This window comes from Cicer arietinum, chromosome 6 (assembly GCF_000331145.2).
Source record: "Cicer arietinum cultivar CDC Frontier isolate Library 1 chromosome 6, Cicar.CDCFrontier_v2.0, whole genome shotgun sequence".
Lineage (NCBI taxonomy): Eukaryota > Viridiplantae > Streptophyta > Magnoliopsida > Fabales > Fabaceae > Cicer > Cicer arietinum.
In genome coordinates this window covers 5,990,025-6,013,064 of record NC_021165.2, presented here as the reverse complement: position 1 = coordinate 6,013,064, position 23,040 = coordinate 5,990,025, and the positions used below count along the sequence as shown (strand labels likewise).

The following is a 23,040-nucleotide window of genomic DNA, read 5'->3' as shown; positions in this document are numbered from 1 at the left end:
ATTCATTTATTTATTATTGTTGGTTTTGGTCTCCAACAAAAAAAGCAGACAAGAGGAATTTCACGATATATATCTGTAACTATAAGTCCCGTGTTATTTTCGGTTATTGTAAAGTTCCATCAAGAACACACAAACATTGTCTAGTTCAAAATAGAAGATAATAAGTTCAAGGAAAACAACGAACTCTACTAAAATGATCAGAACCTTTTGAAAGCTCCACCACCGGCAACAACAACAACAACTCAACTTACATTATACTACTATTTATGAAAATGAAGTTGTCTTGTCTACCATGTTTCAAAGTTGGGATGGAGCATCCACACTATGTTTTGCCTCTAATTATAACAATGATACACTTAGATTTCATCCAAAAAAGTTTAGTTATAACCCCAGATAATTTCATTAGTATTCCTATTTTATGTCTTAATTTTGGAATGCTGACACTTTTTCTTAACAGAAATAAGGAAATGCAGGGTCCTATAAATTAATTTTATATTAGCGTATCATAATTATTATTTATTTATGATTATTACAATATAATATTTTTCTTTAAGTATTTTTAGTAGGATGAAGATGGAAGTCGTGATCTATTTATTACTCTATTCTCTACTTCAACCATTAAACTAATCTTATACTATGTCTTAAAATAATTGATTAATTTGAATATTCGTGTAAATTAAATATTTTTATAAAATTTGTCAATGTCATAAATACATAATAAAATTTATTACATTAAAAATAATATAATTAATATTAATTGAAGAATACAATTGAAAAAAATGTGTATTAAAATAATTAATTATTTTAAGATTTTTTTTATAAATGAATCAATTATTTTAAACGAATAAAATATCTCATTAATTGTAAAATTTGAAAACGGAAAGTCAAGAACCATTTAAAAAGTCAAAATCATGCATTAACTATAATAAAGAAATCAAAGTCTAATTAAAATTTTATTATAAAAAAAAAGTATTAAAATTTTAGAGTCATTCCAAAACTAGTAGATTTATTTTGTAGAACATGTATTGCAAGTAAGCTAATTTATATTGTGATCCAATTAAAATTTAACATTTTGCATTTATCTTTAAATTGTACTTGTCAAATGAATTTTATATGATAAATTAAATTAAATATCAATGTAAAATTATTTTATAATGACAACATATCTTTATTAAACTTTATATTTATTAGAGTTTAAACATAATATATAATCAATGTAAATAACTTTAAATCAAAGTTATTAATATTCAGTTACGAATTATTATTAATATAAAGTAATTTTATACTAATAATAATAATGCATCTCTTTTATTCTTTATTTATTGTATATTTTGGTTTATACCATAACGATTAATAAATAACTGCCATGCTCAAGGTTAAAAACATATTAAAATGAAGTAATAAGTTCAAACTTCGAATTCAATAATGAAAGAAAAACGACAAGTAGTTTTGGGAGAGAAAAGAAAAGAGAAAAGGCGGGTAAAAATTGGTGTGAGCGATGGACATGAAATATCGCAACTCGCAAGCAAGCACCGTTAACTGTCTCCTGCTCTTTCTTCCAACACAACTTCTCTCTCTCTCTCTCTCTCTCTCTCTCTCTCTCTCTCTCTCCATCGCGACGATTCCTTTCTCTGCCAAATAAACACAAGAAGAACAACAATAATTTTGATTTTCCTTTATTTATTCCAAAATGCATTTCACAGATCTCGATGACACTCCAATGTTCCGCCAACAGGTTCTTTCCATTTCCTTCTTATCATTTTCTCTTAATCAAATTCTGCATCTCCTTATTCAACGCTATCTATTGTAATTTCTATTTGTATTATTGCTTGTGGAGAATGTTGAGAGTGTTTCGATTATTAATATTATTGTGTAAGTTGAAAACTAGGTAGGTTTATTTTGTGTGCTTAATTTATAAATAAATGATGAATGAATCGTTGTGTGTGGATGCAGCTCCAATACTTGGAGGAAAATGCAGAATCATTGCGCGTTAGATGCTGCAAGTTCTACAAAGGATGTCGAAAGTATACGTACGTTTTCCGAATTTTCATTCCCTCCCTAATTCCAATTTATCACTGTTGTTACACTTTTTATGTGCTATTACTTAGTTTTATAACATTGTTTGTTCTTAAGAATAGATAACTGTTAACTGTTAATGAAGATTAGAAGGAACTAGATCCTTGCTATACTTCAATAAATATTTTATATCTTGACCAACTGAAAAAAGCAAGAAACCAGATGTGTCAAGTAGCTGAAAAGTCTCTTTTGTTTGTACTAACTGCTTCATGGTTTTACTAAAGTGGATTTAAAAGTGCATGTAAAGAGTCTTTGTAAAAATCACGACTTTGGGAGGATGGGTAGCTCAATTGGTTTGAGCCAATAGTTTAATTAGGTTTATTACTGCAAAGACTAGAGTTCAACTGGATATAAGTGAAAAATATGTTTGAACCGGGTGGGCGTACAAGGTCTTGAGTTAACTATTTATATCAGAAAATTTAATAAGAGTAGAGAGAAAGCTATTTGTTTTTTGTTTTGTATTGTGTCAACTGTGTAAGATTCTTGTGGAATAAAATGTTCATCATGATACTAACACACTGCAAATACCATACCAATTAGTATCATGAATCAAGGGTTACCTTTCATCACTATAGCAAATAAAATAACCAAAGTCCTTGCCTTCTTAAAATTTCTTATATGCTTGGTACTTTTGACAATTTTTAGGGAAGGGCTTGGAGAGGCATATGATGGGGACATTGCATTTGTAAGTTCCCTTGAAAGTTTTGGAGGAGGGCATAGTGATCCTCATTTAATTCCTTTGGAAGGTAAGCCATATAGGTCGCTCCCCCCACCGCTTGCCTTGTCTTCTAAATCAGTGACTTTTATTATGGTATGTTTGGTAAGAAGCAATAACTGGAAATATGCTTATATGAAGATTATCATGGGCTATGTAAGGCTTGAAATGACATGAAAATTAGGATGGGTATAACGAGGCATATTGTTGCTGGAGGTGTATCCCAAGCTGTGTACCATATTTTAAAGCTATCCGAATGAGCTTCCAAAATCCCTTAGATATATGGTTGAAATTGCTCCAGATATTCTAAAGCGTGTTTTGTCTGTTTACTCTTTGCCGGTGCATTTTATAACCTCGGTGCTTCCTTTGAATAATACATAATACTGCATTAAGTCCATTAAATTAAAATTTACCTTCTGTTGGTTTTAATAAATTTTGTTTTGGTTATTCCCAGGACCTGTAACAAACAAATTTACTATTGCTTTGAGAGAAATCAGTACATATAAGGAACTTCTTCGGTCACAGGTAATGATTATCTCTTGCCGTTGCTGTCTTTCTTGTTTTGCAACAGTTTATTCTTTTGTTAATGGTTTATTTTATATTTTACCAGATGGTTGTTCTAGTATTAGGGATTCTTTTGATACTTCAACCGTCTTGTTTGTAAACATATTCCTATTTTCTGTACTTATTACCAGTCGGAGAATAACAAGTTATGATAAATGGGCATGTAGAAATCTTAAGTATACTTACTACATAGTGTCTTGTTTTGCCTAGGTCGTAGTGCAGTTTTTTTTGTAGCTTTGATGATGTTGGCCAGTGATAGTAAGATAAACACACTTGAACATTGGTAAAACTGGTGGCTTCCCACCATTTTAACTTATAAACCTTGAGCTTGTATGGGAGTTTAATTTGTCAATTAATGGTGGTTGGGATTTTTTTCGCTTAGTAAATTAGAGGCAATTGTTCTGATTGATATTGCTATGCTGACAATACTTAATATGGCTTCTTAGGTAGAGCACATGCTTGATGACCAGTTACTACAAATTGTCAATGTTGACATCAATGAAGTCAAGGTATACTTTTAGATATTTTTAAATGTTTATACATAAGTGTTTGTTCACACACTAAACCTGTGGAATGTTAAGGTGTCATACTTTAAGATATGGCTAGCTTCAGTAGATTCTCCAGTAGATCTATTTAAGTAGTGATAAAGAAGTATGGCACTTCCCTTCCTCTCTCAAGCTATTCTACAACTCTTGGTATGGGACAATTTTTTTCAAACATAATATGGAATCTCATATGAAATGACATTTCTATATTCAGTTCTGCTATTACAATGGCACAAATAATTAATTTGTGCTGTGAGGATAATCAATGAAATTAGGAGCATTTATGCATACGGAAAAGAGTATACAAAATAATGTAACTCATTCTTGTGTAATATGGAGCACTATATTAAGTAAAATGATCAAAGTATAGAACATGATATGTGCAGACAATACACACAATTTCCTACATAACGCTTGAAGACATTTAATCATTTATAGGCAGTGGTAAAGGGAGACAATGAAAAACTATAGGTCAAATCATTAAGAGAGATTTTGAGGTAAATGCACATCTCTAAAATAAATTAGTGATAGGAAATTATGTTGTTTGATTCATGCAACTTAATTTACATAGTGAGATACGACTGTGATATTGTATTTTATTTTATTTTGTCATGATTACGATTTTAGAGGTTATGATCCTAGGATCTTGTATTACGATCCTTCTACAAGTAATGACCCTATGTTTTGGTAGGATCTCACGATCCGTGTTACGATCCTCTGAGTTATGTTATTTTACCTTCCTTCTGATCCTAGTTCGAGTTATGTGTTTGACAACATTGAGTACAACAACAAAAACCAAGCCTTATTCCACCAGGTGGGTCGACTAATGGATTAAACGATGTCATTATGTTTAATATAAATCATGTCAATAACCAAACCCTTAATCTCTAAATCTTTCTTGATAATTTCACCTATAATTTTTCTTTACTTTCCTCTGCCTCTGCCCTCTAACAATCACGCTGCCCTCCATATGATCTACTCTCCTTAATATGTTATATACAGGTCTTTCTACATATTCCCAAACCAACTAAGTCGAGATTCAACAATATTTTCTACAATAGTTGGTACTTCAACTCTCTTTCTAATGCTATAATTTTCTATCCCGTCTCATTAGTATTTTCGCACATTCAGCGCAACACTCTCATTTCTACTACTTTCAGTTTATTCTTGTGTTAGCTTTTTACCACCCAAAACTCTAGCTCATACAACACCGCCAATGAAAATATCAATCTGATACCGGTGTCAATACTTCTCATGCTGGCTTTACCTCTTCTTGATTTCTTGAGTTTTAATCAATGAGTGCAATTATCCTTTTCTCTTCTCCCAACAGTAGTAAAACACGTTTATAAAGTAGAATCTTTAGCTTAAAGTTCATTAGCTAATATGATTTTTGGGAAACTATCGCCATAATAAAAATATTCGCAGTGAACATTACCACTGTTCAGTTTTAACGGCAACCACTCTTTAGTTCGAGTTTTTATATCAACAATACATTCACATTCCTCCTTGATATGACTATAGTAGTATAGCTTTTATTTTCCCCTTCTAACACGTCAAGCAACATTTGCAGGAAGCTCGTAAGCGTTTTGACAAAGCTTCCCTTGTATATGACCAGGTACTTCTCATTATGAAGAGATTAAAGGGTGGTGAACTCTGCTTTCATAGTTTTACATCTACTTCCTTGTGTTCCACATATTTAGTTTGAGCTATATTGTTTACTGAATTAGAAATACATTTTGATGTACTTGCATTTTTCTTTTATGGTACAATAAACTGCTCACACGATTCCTGGAGTTTCTACTTTGGGAAAGTACTTGCGTTTTAATTTTAATTTGAGTTTGCAGTACTTTTGAAGGAGTATGAAGCATGCTTTCGTGTGGGTTGTGTGTAATGTAGTGCTGCTGAAAGGTTACCCCCATATTTCTTTATTATAACACAAGCACTGTGAGTTTTGTGATACAGGCACGTGAAAAGTTTATGTCGCTGAGAAAAAGCACAAAGATTGATATTGCCACAGTCATAGAAGAGGTATTTCCAGTAGCTTTTATCTGGCCTTTTTTATTCATATATTATTCCAATAGCTTGTTTGAGTTACTGGGATCCTTTTGAATCTAATTTGGTATAGAGACATTCCAGGAATTGAAGAATGCAAGAACTTCGTTTGAGGAAGCCCGTTTCAATCTGGTATTGCACAGGATATGCTCTTCTGAATAAAAGATGTATATCATTAGGTCTTTACTTTTAACTATGTGACCTATTTCATGATCTAGGTTGCTGCTCTTAATAACATTGAGGCCAAGAAGAGATTTGAGTTTTTAGAGGTTTTCACTGGTATTATGGATGCCCATCTTCGATACTTTCAACAGGTATATGACATTCACATAAACGGCTATTTTTCCATATGTAGTATTACACTTATGCTGTAACTGAAAATCCTCTGTTTTACAGGGATATCAGCTACTACATCAGATGGTACCTTTCATTAGTGAGGTTTTGCTCTTAGCTCTATTTTTTCTTGATAGTACATAGTTCTTTTCACAGAAAAATAGACAATTTTTTTTATTTATTTTGCTACAATTATAAACTAAGGGGGATCAACAGATCAAGCAGCTGAAGCACAGTTGACGTATCTACCATATGACTATTCGGTTAGCATAACACGTTTGGAATTGTTGGTGTAGAATACTTCAAAACTCAACCTTGAACCATTGATGGGGTCAGCCAGATGTTAAACCACCAGATGTGAAACCACCAGTTAACCCCAGTGACATGTTTAATTCCAAGCATAGAACGAATTTTTGTTTGAAATTTTGATTGGTGTTTTCAATATGTTGACTGATTGGAATATTTTGATTCTTGTCTACAAGGCACCATTTTTTTATTCTCTTGAAAATTATTTTCTATATCATTAGTTAAAAATTTCTACAATCAATTTAGTTGCTAAAATAAGAAACTATAAGACCTTATAGTCTTTCATGTGAGCCACGATATTGGTCTAATTGTGGGCATTACTAACTGTGAAGTTTGTGAACCATTTTTTACTAAACTTGATGATTAATAAGTAAGGGGTAGAATGCTAAATATCTAACTTGCAGGTTTTGGATTATGTACAACAGTCAAAAGAAAGTTTTGATAAGGAGCAAATTTCACTTTATAAAAGAATGCAAGAATACAAAAAACAAGTTTATCAAGAAAGTAGGCTGTCCTTGAATGGCCCTTATGGTTCTCCTATTGGAGACTCTGTGCATCCTTTTTCTAGGATATCAAATGAAGTAGTAGATGTAGTAAAGGAATCTGCCGCAAATGGAAAGGTATTTTAGAATACATTTCTCTCTTTCTCTAAGAATACGTATTACTTCATTTAACAGTTTTACAATTTTGACTCCTGTTACTTTCCAAACAATATTCAGTCATGTTCATTTCCATTTGTTCATCTCGTGCACAAAGTTTAGGTTCAAATCATTCGACAAGGATATCTTTCAAAGAGATCCTCCAATTTAAGAGGTGATTGGAAAAGAAGGTATTTTGTTCTTGATAGTCGAGGAATGTTGTACTACTACCGCAAACCATGGGGTGTGTCATATGTAAGTCACCAACTATACTCAACTTTCAACACACTAAGCCAGATGATGCGCATTCTTAATAACGGTCGAGCATTCCGTTTCAGGGCAGCAATCAACCATCTCCAAGGAAGAATAGTGCCGCCGAAAATGGTTCTGGGCTTCTGGGTCGATGGCTTTCTTCTCATTACCATGGGGGTGTCCACGATGAAAGATCTGTAGCACGTCATACAGTAAATCTGCTGACGTCAACAATCAAGGTTGATGCTGATCAGACAGATTTAAGATTTTGCTTCAGAGTAATTTCGCCATCAAAGAACTATACATTGCAGGTATTTATTCTTAAAACTTATCAATGTGTAGCTGGAACTTTACTTATGATGACACTAAGGAAATCAAATCAGGCAGAAAATGCAGTGGACCAGATGGATTGGATGGAAAAGATAAATGGAGTTATTGCGTCCTTGTTAAGTGTCCAGACACTTGGATCGGTATGTAATAGATTTCTTTTTTTTAAAATGCATCTTTTGATCTTCGTACTTATGCTGATTGTTATTATGATTATAAAACAATTATATGACAGCCTCTATCAGTTGAGTCAGAAGACGGCGACTCTGACTCTGCCGACAAGATTGATATATTAGAAAGTTCTCCAGATTTTTCTCGCACTGAGGTCGCAAAGTTTGCATCCAAGAATTTCACCCTTAATGACCATTTACGTTCATCTATAAGTATGCAGTTGCATAAACACAGTATGAAGAATGAAAACCCTATTGATGTTCTTAGAAAGGTGAGTGGGAATGACAAATGTGCTGATTGTGGGAAACCTGAACCAGACTGGGCATCTTTAAACCTCGGCATCCTTATATGCATTGAATGCTCTGGTGTACATCGTAATCTTGGTGTGCACATATCAAAAGTAAGTATTTGAGGTCACACATTAATCTTACCCTTCGGTGTTTATAGATGGTTTATATCTAGTAAACTTTTACTGCATAAAAGCTAACACAGGGTTAAAGGACCTCTTACCTGCAAATGTTAGCTAACAATGGTTACTCTTCAATGTATGTGAAAAAAATAAAAGGCAAAATACTTTTATATTTTATTACTACAACCCTAAGTTGTTTATATAAAAAGAGAAATTACAATAATAATAAGAGTAATAATGACAAAATCATAAAATAAAAATAAACAGAATAATATAAAATAAAAGAAAATCAAATATGATTTTTCTTAATTCTTCAACACCCCCCTCAAATTGGTGTATAGATACTTGTCATGCACAACTTGGCTATAAGTTGCTCAAAATTAGATCTTGCCAAACTTTTTGTCAAGATATCAAGAGTTTGTTGATTAGAAGTCACAAATGGTAGACATATAATTCCAGCATCAATTTATCTTTTATGAAGTGGCGGTTAATCTCAATGTGCTTGGTTCTATCATGTTGCACAGGGTTGTGAGCTATACTTATTGCTGCTTTGCTATCACATAACAGTTTTAAGGGTGAGTCAACTTTCACTTTCAATTTTATCATGAGTTTATGAATCCACAAAAGTTCACAGATTCATTAAGCCTTTGCTCTGAATTCAACTTCTGCACTACTTCGAGCAACAAAACTTTGTTTCTTACTTCTCCAAGTGACTAGATTTCCCCAAACATAGGCACAATATCCAGTAGTGGAATTTCTATCGGCAATTGATTCTATCCAATCAGCATCTGTAAATATAGAGGTTTCTCTATCATTGATTTTCTTGAAGTACAAACCTTTTTTAGGATTAGATTTCAAGTACCTTAAGTCGATAAACTGTCTTCTAGTGTTCTTCATAGGGAGAATGCATGAAATGGCTTACAACACTCACAGAGAAAACGATGTCAGGTCTAGTGGGTTAAATAAATAAGTTTGCCAACCAACTCTGGTATCTTCCAATAACAACATGAACACTGGCTTTCTTCCAAAGTTTAGCATTTAATTCCACAATAGTATTTGTTGGTCTACACTCGGTCATCCTAGTTTCCTCCAAGAGATCTAGGATGTATTTTCTTTGAGAAACAACAATTCCCTTCTTTGAGTGAGCAACTTATACCAAAAAAATATTTATAAATCTTTGATCTCAAATTCTTTTGTCAATTTTCTTCAATCTTTCAATTGTGTTATCAGAATTATATTTCACAATAAATATCCATTTACAACCAATAATATTCTTTTCAGTAGGTAAAGTCATGACTCTCCAAGTTTGATTCTTCTCAAGAGCTCCCATCTCCTCAAGAACAACTTCCTTCCACTTCATAATTTTTAGAGCCTTATGTATATTTTTTGAAATTTCTACAGTAGACAACTGAGAGGTAAATGTAGCAAATGAAGAAGACAATTTTGAGTATGACACGTAATTAGACAAAGGATGTTTAGTTCATGACCTAACACGTTTCCTAATTGCAATAGAAGGGTTTATATCAGGATACTCAACATGACTCATAAGAACAAAAGAAGACTTACTTGTATTGGGACGATGTGTTGGATTATCTGTTGGTTTGGAATTTTTGAAAGGTCGGAGAATGGGTCCTTCATTTCTTTGTTTATGGTTTCTTCTTTCAAAGACATTTCTCTTCCAAGTAGGGTCAATGGTAGTAAACTTGCTTTGTGTCTCTTTATCTAGTCATTATGTTGTGGCATTTCAGGCGGTCCTTCATTATTATCGAGATCGGGAATTTGTTCATTGTGATTTTGATTTGAAATTGTCGTCCAAAAATCTGTTGGAACCTCATTCATAAGCGGATTAAGTTCCAAAATGGATTCCTAGACATTTTCTTTTGGTGCCAAGTTGTTTAGGTTCATGAACAAAAACAATGTAATAAAAAACTTTTAGTGACAAATCAATTGAGACACGAGTCAAAGGAAAGCAATTTTGAAAAACATTAAGAGGAGTTTGAAAATCTGAAACTTTATATGGCATACCATTAATTAAATATGATGCAATTGAAACAATTTCACCCCACAAATATTTTTGGAACCTTATTTGCAACAGTAAAGCTCTAGCAACCTCAAGAAGATGTATATTCTTTCTCTCTATAATTCTATTTTGTTGGGGTGTATTAAGACAAGAACTTTGATGAACCACTCCATTTTCAAGAAAAAAAATATGATAAAAGCATATTAAAATATCCTTTAGCATTGTTACTTCAGAAGACTTGAATATTTGTTTGGTATCGAGTTTGTACCATTTTAAAGAAATTTTTGACAACCTGTCCAACTTCCAATTTTTCTTTCAATAATAAATCCAACAAATTCTAGTATGATCGTCGATAAGGTTTTTGAACCATTTTTTATTAGAAATTTGTTTATTCTATTAGGATCCAAAACATCACTATGAATAACTGCAAACGATTTAGATTGTTTATATGGTTGTGTAGAAAAAGAAGAACGGTGGTGTTTAACAAATTTGCAAATTTCACAATGAAATAAAGACCGATTCCTTCTTAGAAAATAATTTAGGAAACAAATGTTTTAAATACGGAATACTAGGATGTCATAACTATAAATGTCACGGCATAATAGAGTCCTCCACTCTTCTTAGTATTGCCAATCATCTTCCCCGTATTCAAATCCTTAAAAGTGCAATGAGAATAAAAGAAGTTAGCTTGACAATTTATATTCTTTGTTAATTTAGTAATGGATAACAGATTACATGATAAATTAGGAACATGTAAGACATCTTTTAAGGTTAACAAAGGCGACATAATAACAAAACCTTTCTTTGCAATGGTCGAAAGAGAGCCATCTGCAATTTTAATCTTGTGGTTACCTGCATAAGGACTATAAGAAGAAAGTCGCCCCAATTATATGATCAGTAGCTCCAGAATCGATAATCCAAGTATGATTGGGATGGACACTAAATAGAGCAGTATTTGAAAAATTACCTCTCTGATCTATAAAGCAAAAAGAAGTTTGAGACTCAAGGAGTTTGTGCAATTGGTCTAATTGTTCCTTGGTGAAAGTAGATGAGCTTGAAGGAGATTGCTTCTCTTGATCAGAGGTACCAGCTTGGAGAGCACAACTTTAGTTTCCTCCCTTTTTTCCTCCAATTTGGAGGTTTTCCATGGTGCTTCCAACATGTATCACGTGTGGGCTATGGATGTTTGCAGCACCTTGGCTTCCAACATTTATCACATGTGTGCTATGGACATTTGCAAGGTTTTCTAATCACTGACTCCATAGTACTAACCAACCAAGCAATAATAATAAAGATCTCAAATTTCCACGATCTGTAATTTGGATCTCTTGTGGCAAACATTTGCACCTCTCTTGTGAGGAAACCATATTTCCCTTACTGTCTTAATATAAATCTTGCGGTTGGGGATCATTCGACATAATTTTTTTCATTGAATTTCTGGACTTCAAGCTTGAGGGCATTATAATTTCTCTCATTGCTAAAAAAATTGAAAAAATCATTGTTGGAGAAACCATTTCAGTCGCCGCCTCCTGGGCCACTGCTGCCTTAACCACCACTTTCCGCATTGTTGACCAATGACCACTTCTTGTTTTTCACCAAAACCATTGTTGTCGCTGTTGCTACCCATAAGGGTCGTCTTCCATTGGGTATTGTGCGTCATTAGGTAGACGGAAAAACGGGTCGAGTCACAAAACGAGCCTTACATAAATTAAAAACAAAATGTTGGTACCCTTTAAGTTTGGAGCTCCGAACCCCACTAAGCTGTGGAAAAATTTAGAGAACCCTAACCAAGAGCTCTAGATAAAGGCGAAATACTTTTCATATTTTATTACTACAGCCTTGAGCTGTATATATAAAAAAAGAAATTACAATAGTAATAATGACAATTATAAAATTAAAATAAACATAATATTATAAAATAAAAGAAAATCAAATATGATTTCTATTGATTCTTCAAAGTATGGAAATCCACAATAGTAGTCATTCAAGTTATAAATAGGAGATTAGCCACCATATTTGGACTCATTTTATATCTTTAAGCTTAGCGAGTCCCATTGCTGCAAAATTTTAGGACAAATTGACTATAATTAACCAGTCAAAACTTAATGAAAACATGCAACATTTTTTTTGTAAACATAGATAAACAAACACAAAATATATAGGGAATCAGGCTAGCAGGAAAGGGTTTGAAGAATGAACGTTGCAGTATCAATTTATCATTGCGCAAGTACCAATGCACGAAGTACAAAAAAGAAAAATGAAAGTATACTTAAAAAAACTGATTAATGATCATCATCTAATACTAATAAATGCAAGTCATACAAGCAATTTTTCCAATTAATAATTGGTTTATTTATTAAATGACAGCCAATGTTGCTTTCTTTCCTTTTTGTTCCCCCTTTTTTCAACAGTATGCATTATAAAGTTCAGTGATTTTTTGAAAGGGAAAACAAAGTCCTTTTTATTAAGTCTCACTTTTGTAGCTAAGGTGGAAACATTTTTGGCAGGTAAGATCACTAACACTTGATGTGAAAGTATGGGACTCCTCTGTCTTAAGTATGTTTGAGTCACTGGGCAACCATTTTGCAAACTCAGTTTGGGAGGAGCTGTTATATCCAAGGAGTACTTTGCAAGATGTTGACTCCCCCATTGGGTAAGAATTGCAAAGCTTGATAGGGTTATCTATTTGAACTTATGCTAATATGCACCCTGCAATGTAGTTCATCCAAGGCAAACAGAGACGACCTACTTCATGTAAGAAAACCAAAACATGATGACTCTATTTCATTAAAGGAAAGGTTCATTCACGCAAAGGTGAGTCTTAGAGAACTTTTATGTTTCTTTTTCTATTTCCTGTTTAGAAAGATGGAGCAAGCTTGAATCCTTCGGATAGAAACCACATACATGGAAGTAGATGAAGAAGAAATAATACTCTCTATATTGAAGAAACTATCAAACAGAGGAAGAATCCTCTCTACAATATGTTGCTGAAACTGTAAAATTAAGATAACAATGGAATGATACTGATAGGGGCTCGAGCCAGTAGTTACATGAGTACAACATCGAAAAGAAAAGTTTTAATGTTTTAATTATTAATCATGAACTATTTAATTTTATGGGTTTTTAATAGCTTCAATTCTCTTTAACTGCATTTAGGGTCTCAATTTGTACCAATCTCTCTGGGGACAAGGACGACTTGATCTCAAATCAAATCCCAGCCAAGCCAATTTAGCCCATTACACCCTCTTATTACCGTCAAAATTATGTTTCAACACCTGAATGCATTTTGATAATAAGATTAAAAAATGCCTATACTGAATATTTGGTACTGTCTGTTATTTATATTTAAACTTAAGATAGGCTTACCTTTTCTCCCTTTACTAATGATTTATAGCATTTAGTAGCATTTTTATTCTTAAATTATTACTTGGTGGAAGTTCATCATACTGGAGAGTGGAGACAGAACTTAAAAGTTTCTACTTATTGCAGTATGCTGAGAAAATATTTATTTGCCGGACAGAGAAAAACCTTGCACAAGAGATCTTGGAAAGCATCTGTGCAAATGACAAGAAAGCGGTGTACCAGCACATTGTCAAGTCAGATATAAATGTCAATGTCATCAGTAGGCAAGCATTATATGGTATGTCTTCTTGTCCCAGATATCTCAACTCCAGAAAAGTTTTTGGTGTTTAAAAACCAGGAAGTCCCCAAAAAATAATTAGGTACTGTGCAGGTGACTCTTTCAACATGGCTTCTTTGATTAATTTAAACGTGTCATCTCAAAGTGAGAATCAGTTGAATGAGGACATACAAGATGGTTCTAGTGTGCTTCACCTGGCTTGCCTAACAAGTGACCCTGTCATGGTGGATCTGCTCCTACAGCATGGGGCAGACATAAACGCCTGTGATTCAAGAGGTCGTACACCACTACATTACTGTATTATCAGAGGGAAGCCCGCAGCTGCAAAAGTGCTTATTTCAAGGTATCGTAGACAATTTCCACCATTGTATTATATACCCAAATTCACTTCAGGTGATCATATAATTAATGACCCATTTGCACTGCAAACTAGAGGAATGCTAGCACACTAAAGTAATGGATCACAAGGGAATATAGAAGAAGAGTAGTTGAATGTAAAATTTTGTAACTGTTATTCATTGTTGGCCTTAGTATTTATACACTTCAAACAAGTCAGTTAGTTTGTTAAGCAACTTCACTAACTGTCAACTAACAAGCTACAAGCCTTGCCTAACTATAACTCTATTTGAATTACAAGACAACACTTTCCCTTAATTCAAATACTTAGGGACACTTTCCCTTTGGTTACTTGATCCCTAAGAAAGTGTAATCTTGTCTCAATGTGTTTGCTGCAGCCATGAGATACAAGATTTTTTGTTAGGTTGATTGTTGATTTGTTATCCACCATTAGTTGCAATAGTTTAATCACTTCAATCATCATCTTAGAAAGCAAGGATTCCAACCAAAGTGCTTGGCATGCTGCATATAAACTGGCTATGTACTCGGCCTCACAAGAGGACAGGGATATAACATGATGTATCTCAGAGTACCAAGAGTTTGGTGCTTCTAGGAACTTGAAAATGAAGCCAGTTATGTTCTTTCTATCTACTCTATCTCCACACCAATCTAAGTAGCCTTCTAGGACATCTTTCTTGCCTACACATATCTCTGTACTCTCTTGATTGCAGCCATGTGTGGTTTCTTTGTACAATCCACAAATCTACTTATTGCTCCTACTGCATAGCAAATATCAGGCCTATTATTACACAAGTATCTTAGTGAACCCACAATTTGCTTAAACAATGTGGTATAACTAATTCCTCCTCGATGCTTTCATCTAGCTTAGCGTTAATCTCCATGGGAGTGCCTGCTGAATTGCAGCCTAACATGTTGAATCTTTTCAGCACTTCTGATAGGAACCTGAATAATGGGCCTGAAATAGAGGTAGGCCTTGCTGCAAAGAGGCCTGTTATATGGAGGGTTTACTCTAGAAGAAAGAAAGTGGGTTAAGAGAGAGAGAAGGAGAAGTTGGTTAATGAGGTGGCAGTAGGTCCCATGTGGTTTTGTTATGGAGGTATATGTACAGAGGGGGGCGTGGGAGAATAGGGGGAGGAGAGTAATCGTTAGCTTATTAGTGCTTTAGGAGAATAACTATTCTCTGGTTAGGAGCTAAGCTCTGGAATTATCCTTTGTATTGGTTCCCAGTTCTTATTTCCATTAATATACATATCCATTTACTCCATTGATACTGTTATATCTTGTTTTCTGTTATTGAGCTACTAGTAACTTCTTTCTATTTCTATCAACTTCACTCGTGTATTTCTTTTGGTGCATCATAATACCTTCACTGGTTTTTGCAAATTGCAGGCCTAGAAAGTAGCTCAATTTTCCAAAATCTGTCATTTCAAACCCAGTCTTCATTATCAGTTTGAATTGGTCAATTTTACTAGGATTGCTGCCTGTTACAAGCAAATCATCAACATAGAGACAAATTAGGATCAAGTCTGGCTTCTGTCTTTGGTTGGATCTCATATATACACCATGCTCCATTGTGCATTTGTTGAATCCCATTTGAGCTAAGAATGCATCAATTATTGTATTCGAAACTCTAGGTGCTTGCTTCAAGTCATAAAGAGCTTTCTTCAATCGATACACCATCCCCTTACACTTGCCAATGCCACAATCAATCTAATTGTTTCAGTTCTAGTCACTAGTGCATATACTTCAAAGTATTCTAGACCAACCCTTTGCAAGAAACCTTTTTCCACCAGTCGTGCCTTGTGCTTGGCCACTGATCCATAGATTTAGCTCTAATTTGTAGACCCACTCAACTGCAATCTGCTGCTTGTCTGTTGGCTTCTTGCCTGTCCACTTTTCTTCAGGTACTTCATCTTGAAGCCTTTTTGTGGGACATTTGTTAAGTATGTAAACTGTTGTGGTAACAGCTTCTCCCCAAAAAGAATAGGGCAATCTTTTCTCCTTCAACATACTTATTGCATATCTAGTATTGTTCTTGTTGAAGTTGTGGGATTTTAGAGGAAAGGAGGAGAGAAAATAATAAGGGTTTGAATATTATTGGTAATAGCTTAATGTTAACTTAATTACAAAAGACTCAATACTAATCTCTATTTATAGAGAAACATAGACTCAATCCTAAATTAGGAATAAATCATAATAATAAAGAGAGATATTCTAAGATTCTCTATGATTATAAATTGATTATAGAAAATAACTCAAGATACTCTAATATAATATAAAAGATATTATAAGATATTTCTAATATTCTAACACTCCCCCTCAAGCTAAAGTTTACTAAGCTTTAGCTTGCTACAAGAAAATATTTTGCTCCACAAAATAATAAAAAATATGGAGAGGCAACTCAGGGATGCATGTGAAGTCGGAGAGAATTGCTATAAATATAGCCTAGCCAGATAGTCTGATTGATCATCAGCCTGAGAGAAATTCATGGCAGGCAATTGAAAAAAAGCAAGCTCTGTTCTTCTAAAAAACTGCATTTGGAAGCTTCAAACCAATAATAATGGAGACTCAAAATATTTAAACTTAAATCTGCTTCAAGGAGATAGAGGCGTGCTTCAAGGAGAGAAAGGCAAGGCTAGTGCATCTGGGACAAATTGCCAAGGTAAAGTAAGTCATGAAAATAAAAGGCACCGTTAGAATAACCACTAACAGAAGAAGTCATCACTAATATAATTCATATGTGGAAAAAGGGACACCACCGAAATGATCGTCGGTGGGAATAGAAGCCACTGTTATAATATATTAATAAGAACTAAATTGCATGACAAACATCGAAGAAGAAGCAGCGCGACTCTAACGAAACGAAGTCGTGATCAATCAACGGAATAAGAAAATGCGTCCAAAACTGGAGAGATAACGGTTGTTTGACCAATGACATGTATTTTCGTTGATCAAAATTGGAGAGTAAGGGCAGATCTGGAACCATCGAAGAGAGAATAATCGTGCACCAAGAAGAATTCCATCAGTTGAATTGCAAATCTTCCAAACCTGTCAGCTAAGAACCCACTTATAAGGGCTGCAACAGCTGCACTACAAAGGCTGGAGAGTTTCCTCCACCAAAAATCTGATCCCTTCTACTAACAAGTGACTTGTGAGTAAAATCATACATCTGCAATATCTTATTATCCCGAAAATTATAAGCACGATCCATTTGTTTCAAACACCTTTTAACAGGGTAATCCCCAAATTTCCCACATGGTTTACACCCCACAAAATGAGTCACAAGTAGCCACCTATGATCACCAAAACTAGGATGATAATTCTCAATCATCTCTTCATAACGATCAACCAAAATCCCCCAATAACCATACAAATAATAATGACTCTCAAAGTAAACTTTACCACCCCATTGTTCTTTCTAGCGCCATGATTTTTTACCCAAATCATCGTTGGTTGGTTGGAGCTACCTTCATCGGGTATTATGCGCTATTAGCTCTTTAGCTCGGTTGGTGGAGCGTCAAACTCTAATGGGTTGTGGAAAGGTTTATAGAACCCTAATAATATATATATATATATATATATATATATCCGCGCGATGAACAAGGCTGCGACTGATCTGCTGAAAATAAACGAAAAACTACAAAAAAAGGGCAAATCAGAATTGAGACACGGTTTATTAAAAAAATCTCACCGAATGTTGGAATGTTAGAAAAGAGAAACTATGATTATATTCCGTAATTGTTGGGAACTCGGCAGCGGAATAGAGGCGAGATCGTTCAAGGAGGATCGAAATAGGCTCTAGATACCATGTTGAAGTTGTGGAATTTTAGAGGAAAGGAGGAGAGAAAATAATAAGGGTTTGAATATTATTGGTAATAGCTTAATGTTAACTTTTAATTACAAAAGACTCAATACTAATCTCTATTTATAGAGAAACATAGACCCAATCCTAAATTAGGAATAAATCATAATAATAAAGAGATATTCTAAGATTCTCTATGATTATAAATTGATTATAGAAAATAACTCAAGATACTCTAATATAATATAAAAGATATTATAAGATATTTCTAATATTCTAACAGTTCTATTTCTCCTCACAGCAAGGCCATTGTGTTGAGGTGTGTAAGGTGCAGTAACCTCATTTTGAATGCTACCATCATCACAGAAGTTTTCAAAGTCACTTGATGTACACTCTTCTCCTCCATCAGTCCTTGGGATCTTGATGGACTTCTCACTCTGATTTTCTACTTTCTTCTTAAACTTCTTAAAGACAGCAAGGGCTTCATTCTTTTGTTTTAATTAAGTACCACCACATTATTCTACTGTATTCATCAACAAAAGAAATGAAGTACTTGTTACCTCTAAGTTATGGCACTTCATATGATCCACAAACATCTGAATGCACTACTCCTAGTACATTTGCTAATCTCATAGGAAGTTGTGATCTGAATGAGTTTTTTGGTTGCTTTCACTTGCCTTTCTTCCAATTTTTCTTTGACTCACCTCCTTTCTTGTGAATTTGTGCCTACAAAGCTTGATTAGTTACTTAGTCACCACTCCGCTCAAGTAATCTTAGCTCAGGAGCCTCTAATGTACTTTGCAATTCTTCAACAATTATAGATGCAGCATCCTCCATTTCTTCAATTTCACATAATATAATCGAATTTTGATGTTAAAGAACACATAGTTTTCTCACAAACCTGCTGATCTGAGTTCGCCATTTTGAGGCATCGAATTTGTAATGTTGTGCACTTTAATGAAGAAAACTGTCACATTCTCTTGATCCTCCATTTGCAACAATTTGGATTGTCTCCTCGAGGCTTCTAGATTCACCTTCTTAATCATACACTTAAACTTAGCAATAAAATATAAGCAAAAATGGGTCAAAGAAATTGATGTATCTCGTCCAAATTATTTTTGTAATCTTTGTATGTTGTTCATTGAGCTTCAATTGCATTATCTCCCAGTGTTGAATATGTTAGATTAATTGTTTAATTAATCAATTATGGATTGACATTAATTAATTTTTAGGAATTATTATTAATATAAATTATGGTACATTGTTATTAAGCACTAATTAATTGATGAAATATGTGTTGTGTTATGTTTTTGAATGGGTCATAATGGATTTGACCATAAGTTCAATGAGATGTTCATGTCGTCAATCATTTAGCTGTTTAATTGTTGTCCCACTAGACAGTTAACTTAATCAAAAACCCTAGACGACAATAAGGGTAGTTCACTACTCATTCATGTTCTCTCAATGGCAATCTCTCGAATCCAATAAGTACGCCGTCTTCATACGTTCTTATATTATGTAAATATGCCATGACTTGTATCTATGAGTTTCCTCTTCAAAATTACATAAGTATAGCCTGCTTGATGATCTTCGTCACTTCTTGGATACCAAACAAATTTTTCACCTTAAATTGATAAAGAAGTTTAGAACTACTCATTTCTTCATTTCCACGCATTGGAATGTACATCTAACTTGCTCGAAAGCATAAGCCTAAAGCTTAACTTGGAGATGCTGGCAAATGATTTTTCAATGATTTCATTTTTTATTTTTTCTCATTTCTACTGTTAATTCATTAAACAATGACATCATTTTTCTTCTTTGGTGTTGCAATTTGTTTTCACTTTTTCATGTTTTATTACAGAATAGAGAGTGTCTGTAATTCATAATTTTCACATTTCCTTTAGCAAGCTGTACACCATAATCATACAATAAGAACTCAAAGACTTGAGATTAAGTTGGTGGATTGAAACCTCATTCAGTTAATGAGGTTTATAAAATTATAATTAACCATGAATTTGCTGTATCACAATACCACAATAAATGTTGCATTTAAATATCAAACATCAGCTGATTTATGGAAACTTTCCTCATACATCATCTCATACACTATTTCATGGTTGATATTTTCTGGTATACTTGAATAAATTTGCTTAGTTGTCAATCATTTACAGGGGGGCCAATCCACATGTCGCTGACAAAGAAGGCAACACTCCTCTTAAGCTTGCATCAGAAACCAGCTGTGTTGGAAATGGAATTATTACTCTCTTGGCAAGCAGATGACAATGCCCAAATACGATTATAAGCATTAAGCTGTCATTAATCCATGTCCCAGATTGAAAACCAGTAGTTAGTGATTGACTAATGGAGGTAAATGAGAACCAGCTAGCATTGCATGGAGAGAAGCAACTATGGCAAATGGGGCTGAAGCTAGGTTACTTTTATTGGGTCATGTTATATAGCAACTCTATTTAATTTAAGGATGTCATGGGCTGATTGGGGGGTTTCCCATTGATTCCAATGTTCAACTTTCCAGCATCGATCCTCGATATATATATTTGTGGGACCATGATCATGGTCATGGATTACAAGGGATTATTTGGAAATGGTTGTTCAATAAAGTGTTAGTTCCTCCTCTTAGAAAATATTTTTCATTTTAATTTTAAAATGATCGGAACAAATTTTTCTTTCAGAGAATCGTGTAATTACATGGTGAAAATAGCTTTGTTTTATCACCATTTTTTTTATGAATTTTTGGAAGTGATACTTTAATTCTTATTAATTAAAAAAAAATAGAATAATTTGTAGGCAACTAATTTCTCTTTTTGAATTTTGCTAAGGGACGGCATTGGGTTAATGAATAGCAAAATCAAAGAAGACACGTTCCCTAAGTGTGTGATAGAGTTCTTAGGTTCACAGTATTTAGAGACATAAGTTGAAACCTAACTCAATTCACTGGATTCAGACTATCTTGAGGTAGAACTGATCAAGGCAAAAAACCGGTTATGTGACTGTGATCAGTTTTATAGTTATTTATTAGATTGAAAATATGTGCACTAGTGACAGTCTTTTTAAATTAAAAATGACATTTGACACTTCACTTCAATTTTTGATCAAATAAAAAAGTATATGCATTTGGTTTAAGTTTTAAAATAAATATACCAATTTTTTTTACTAATTTTTATTTATATTTTAGAATAAAGATAGTATTATTTTATAACTTACATATGATTTCATCAAGTGCTAAGTGACTTGAACGCTTTAAAAAGTAGTTAAGAGTTAGATTTTTAATTTTTTGTATATACAAAAAATAGTTAAAAAAGAGAATTAATGATATATGCTTAACAGATTTTCCAACCATTATACTCCCTACCTATAAAACGTTTTAAAAATATTTATAAATGATTTTGGTTTTATTAGTATTAATGTTTATCATAAATGACTGATATTTTTTTTTATCTTATACCCACCACACTGGTAGATAACTTTCAATAAATATTTATACAGATAAATCACATGCCCCACCCATACGCGTTGCAGCCTTATATCAAGATTTTGGTAGTGACTTTGTATTACAAATGTTATATTTGGTAAGAGGTTGAAAGAAAAGAGAAAATATTTTAAATAAAATACGTTTGATTTAATTTTTAATTAGAAAGAGGGAAAAGTAAAATTCCTTGAGTTTATTTTTTTGCATTTTATTTTGAAAGATTTGAAGAGTTCACTAAATACATATATAAATTATTTAGAATTTATGTACTCTCGTTAAATTAAATATGATTTTGATTAAAAAAAATTATCCTCTACTTTCTTTTAAATTAAACATATTTCTACTCTTTTTTCCCTTTCCCCTCTTCTATTTAAAAATTATTTTCTCCTCTACTAAATCAAATTAAGCCTATAGTTTGGAAGAATGTTAAATTTGTGACTGAAACTATCAAAGTGTTTGGATGGATGTGGTTCTTCTCTGCCAAAAACTCTCTCCACTATTTCCACTTCTCTATCTCTCTCATCATTTTTTCTTGTTTCTCTTACTTTTTCTCTTCTCTCAATTGTTTGTTATCTTAATCTCTCTCCACATGTTGCTCCAAAATTTGGTTGAGAGAATCCCTTTTCATGTTTGGATCCCCACATCTCAAAAATCATGTTTTGATCATCTCTTATAATATTTGTCTTCAACTCTCTCCTGCACTTGATTTGTCTCAGTCTCTCTTATTTTCTCTCTCTTCTTTTTTTTATCATAATTTTAACAATTTGCTGTCTCATGTAACGCTTGTGTTTGCTTGTTGTAGAGTGAAGGATGCATGAGAGGATCATAGTCCCTCAACAAACTTAGCGCAGCTTTGCATTTTCACGTTTGAAGTGTATTAAAACACGAGATTCTATTGTAACCTTATTTTTAATACGAATTCAAACACATGTCTAATAAATTTCTAAATACACCATTTAACTTGAAACGAAAAATTGAAACGATCGTGAGTACCATTCTCTATATATGTCGAATTTTTCACTTTTAAAAAGAATTTTAGATTTTTCAACAAGTTAAAAACTCTTGAAGATATATATTTTAAGTTTTTCACATTTTTAAAAGTCTATTTTACATTAATATACATCAGTTAAACAAATTAATTTATAAATTATAAAAATTTAATTCATTTCGTTTAAATCCACGTGTTAAATAAACTGAGTTAATCTTTTCGGAAAAAATAATAAATTATAATATATTAAGTTGAATTTATTTTGCGTTAATTTACGGTAGAGTCAGTTGATCTCCGTCACATAAAAGTTAAAATAAATTAATTTAGAAAAAAAACTCAGAAATTGGAATTCAAAATA

At 33.1% G+C, this 23,040-nt stretch overlaps 1 protein-coding gene across 6 annotated transcripts; it reads left to right on the top strand.

The window, feature by feature from the left end:
- The first annotated feature begins 1,439 nt into the window (after nt 1-1,439).
- On the top strand, nt 1,440-20,970 carry LOC101512964 (ADP-ribosylation factor GTPase-activating protein AGD1). Of its 6 annotated transcripts, none has more exons than XM_073370586.1 (21): nt 1,442-1,735; nt 1,954-2,030; nt 2,722-2,822; nt 3,246-3,316; nt 3,802-3,864; nt 5,471-5,515; nt 5,863-5,928; nt 6,037-6,084; nt 6,171-6,266; nt 6,349-6,390; nt 6,996-7,211; nt 7,353-7,484; nt 7,568-7,792; nt 7,865-7,951; nt 8,044-8,379; nt 8,913-8,963; nt 12,916-13,061; nt 13,129-13,222; nt 13,898-14,048; nt 14,142-14,391; nt 20,362-20,970. In XM_073370586.1, exons 1-21 carry the CDS (start codon nt 1,691-1,693, stop codon nt 20,507-20,509), a joined length of 2,490 nt encoding a protein of 829 aa, XP_073226687.1. In that variant the 5' UTR covers nt 1,442-1,690; the 3' UTR covers nt 20,510-20,970. The 6 variants fall into 6 exon arrangements, with proteins under 6 accessions (XP_073226690.1, XP_073226687.1, XP_073226689.1 ...); XM_073370587.1 differs by having other exon boundaries at nt 1,444-1,735; nt 20,379-20,970; XM_073370589.1 differs by lacking the exon at nt 20,362-20,970 and having other exon boundaries at nt 1,440-1,735; nt 13,929-14,048; nt 14,142-14,282.
- The last annotated feature ends 2,070 nt before the right edge of the window (nt 20,971-23,040 follow it).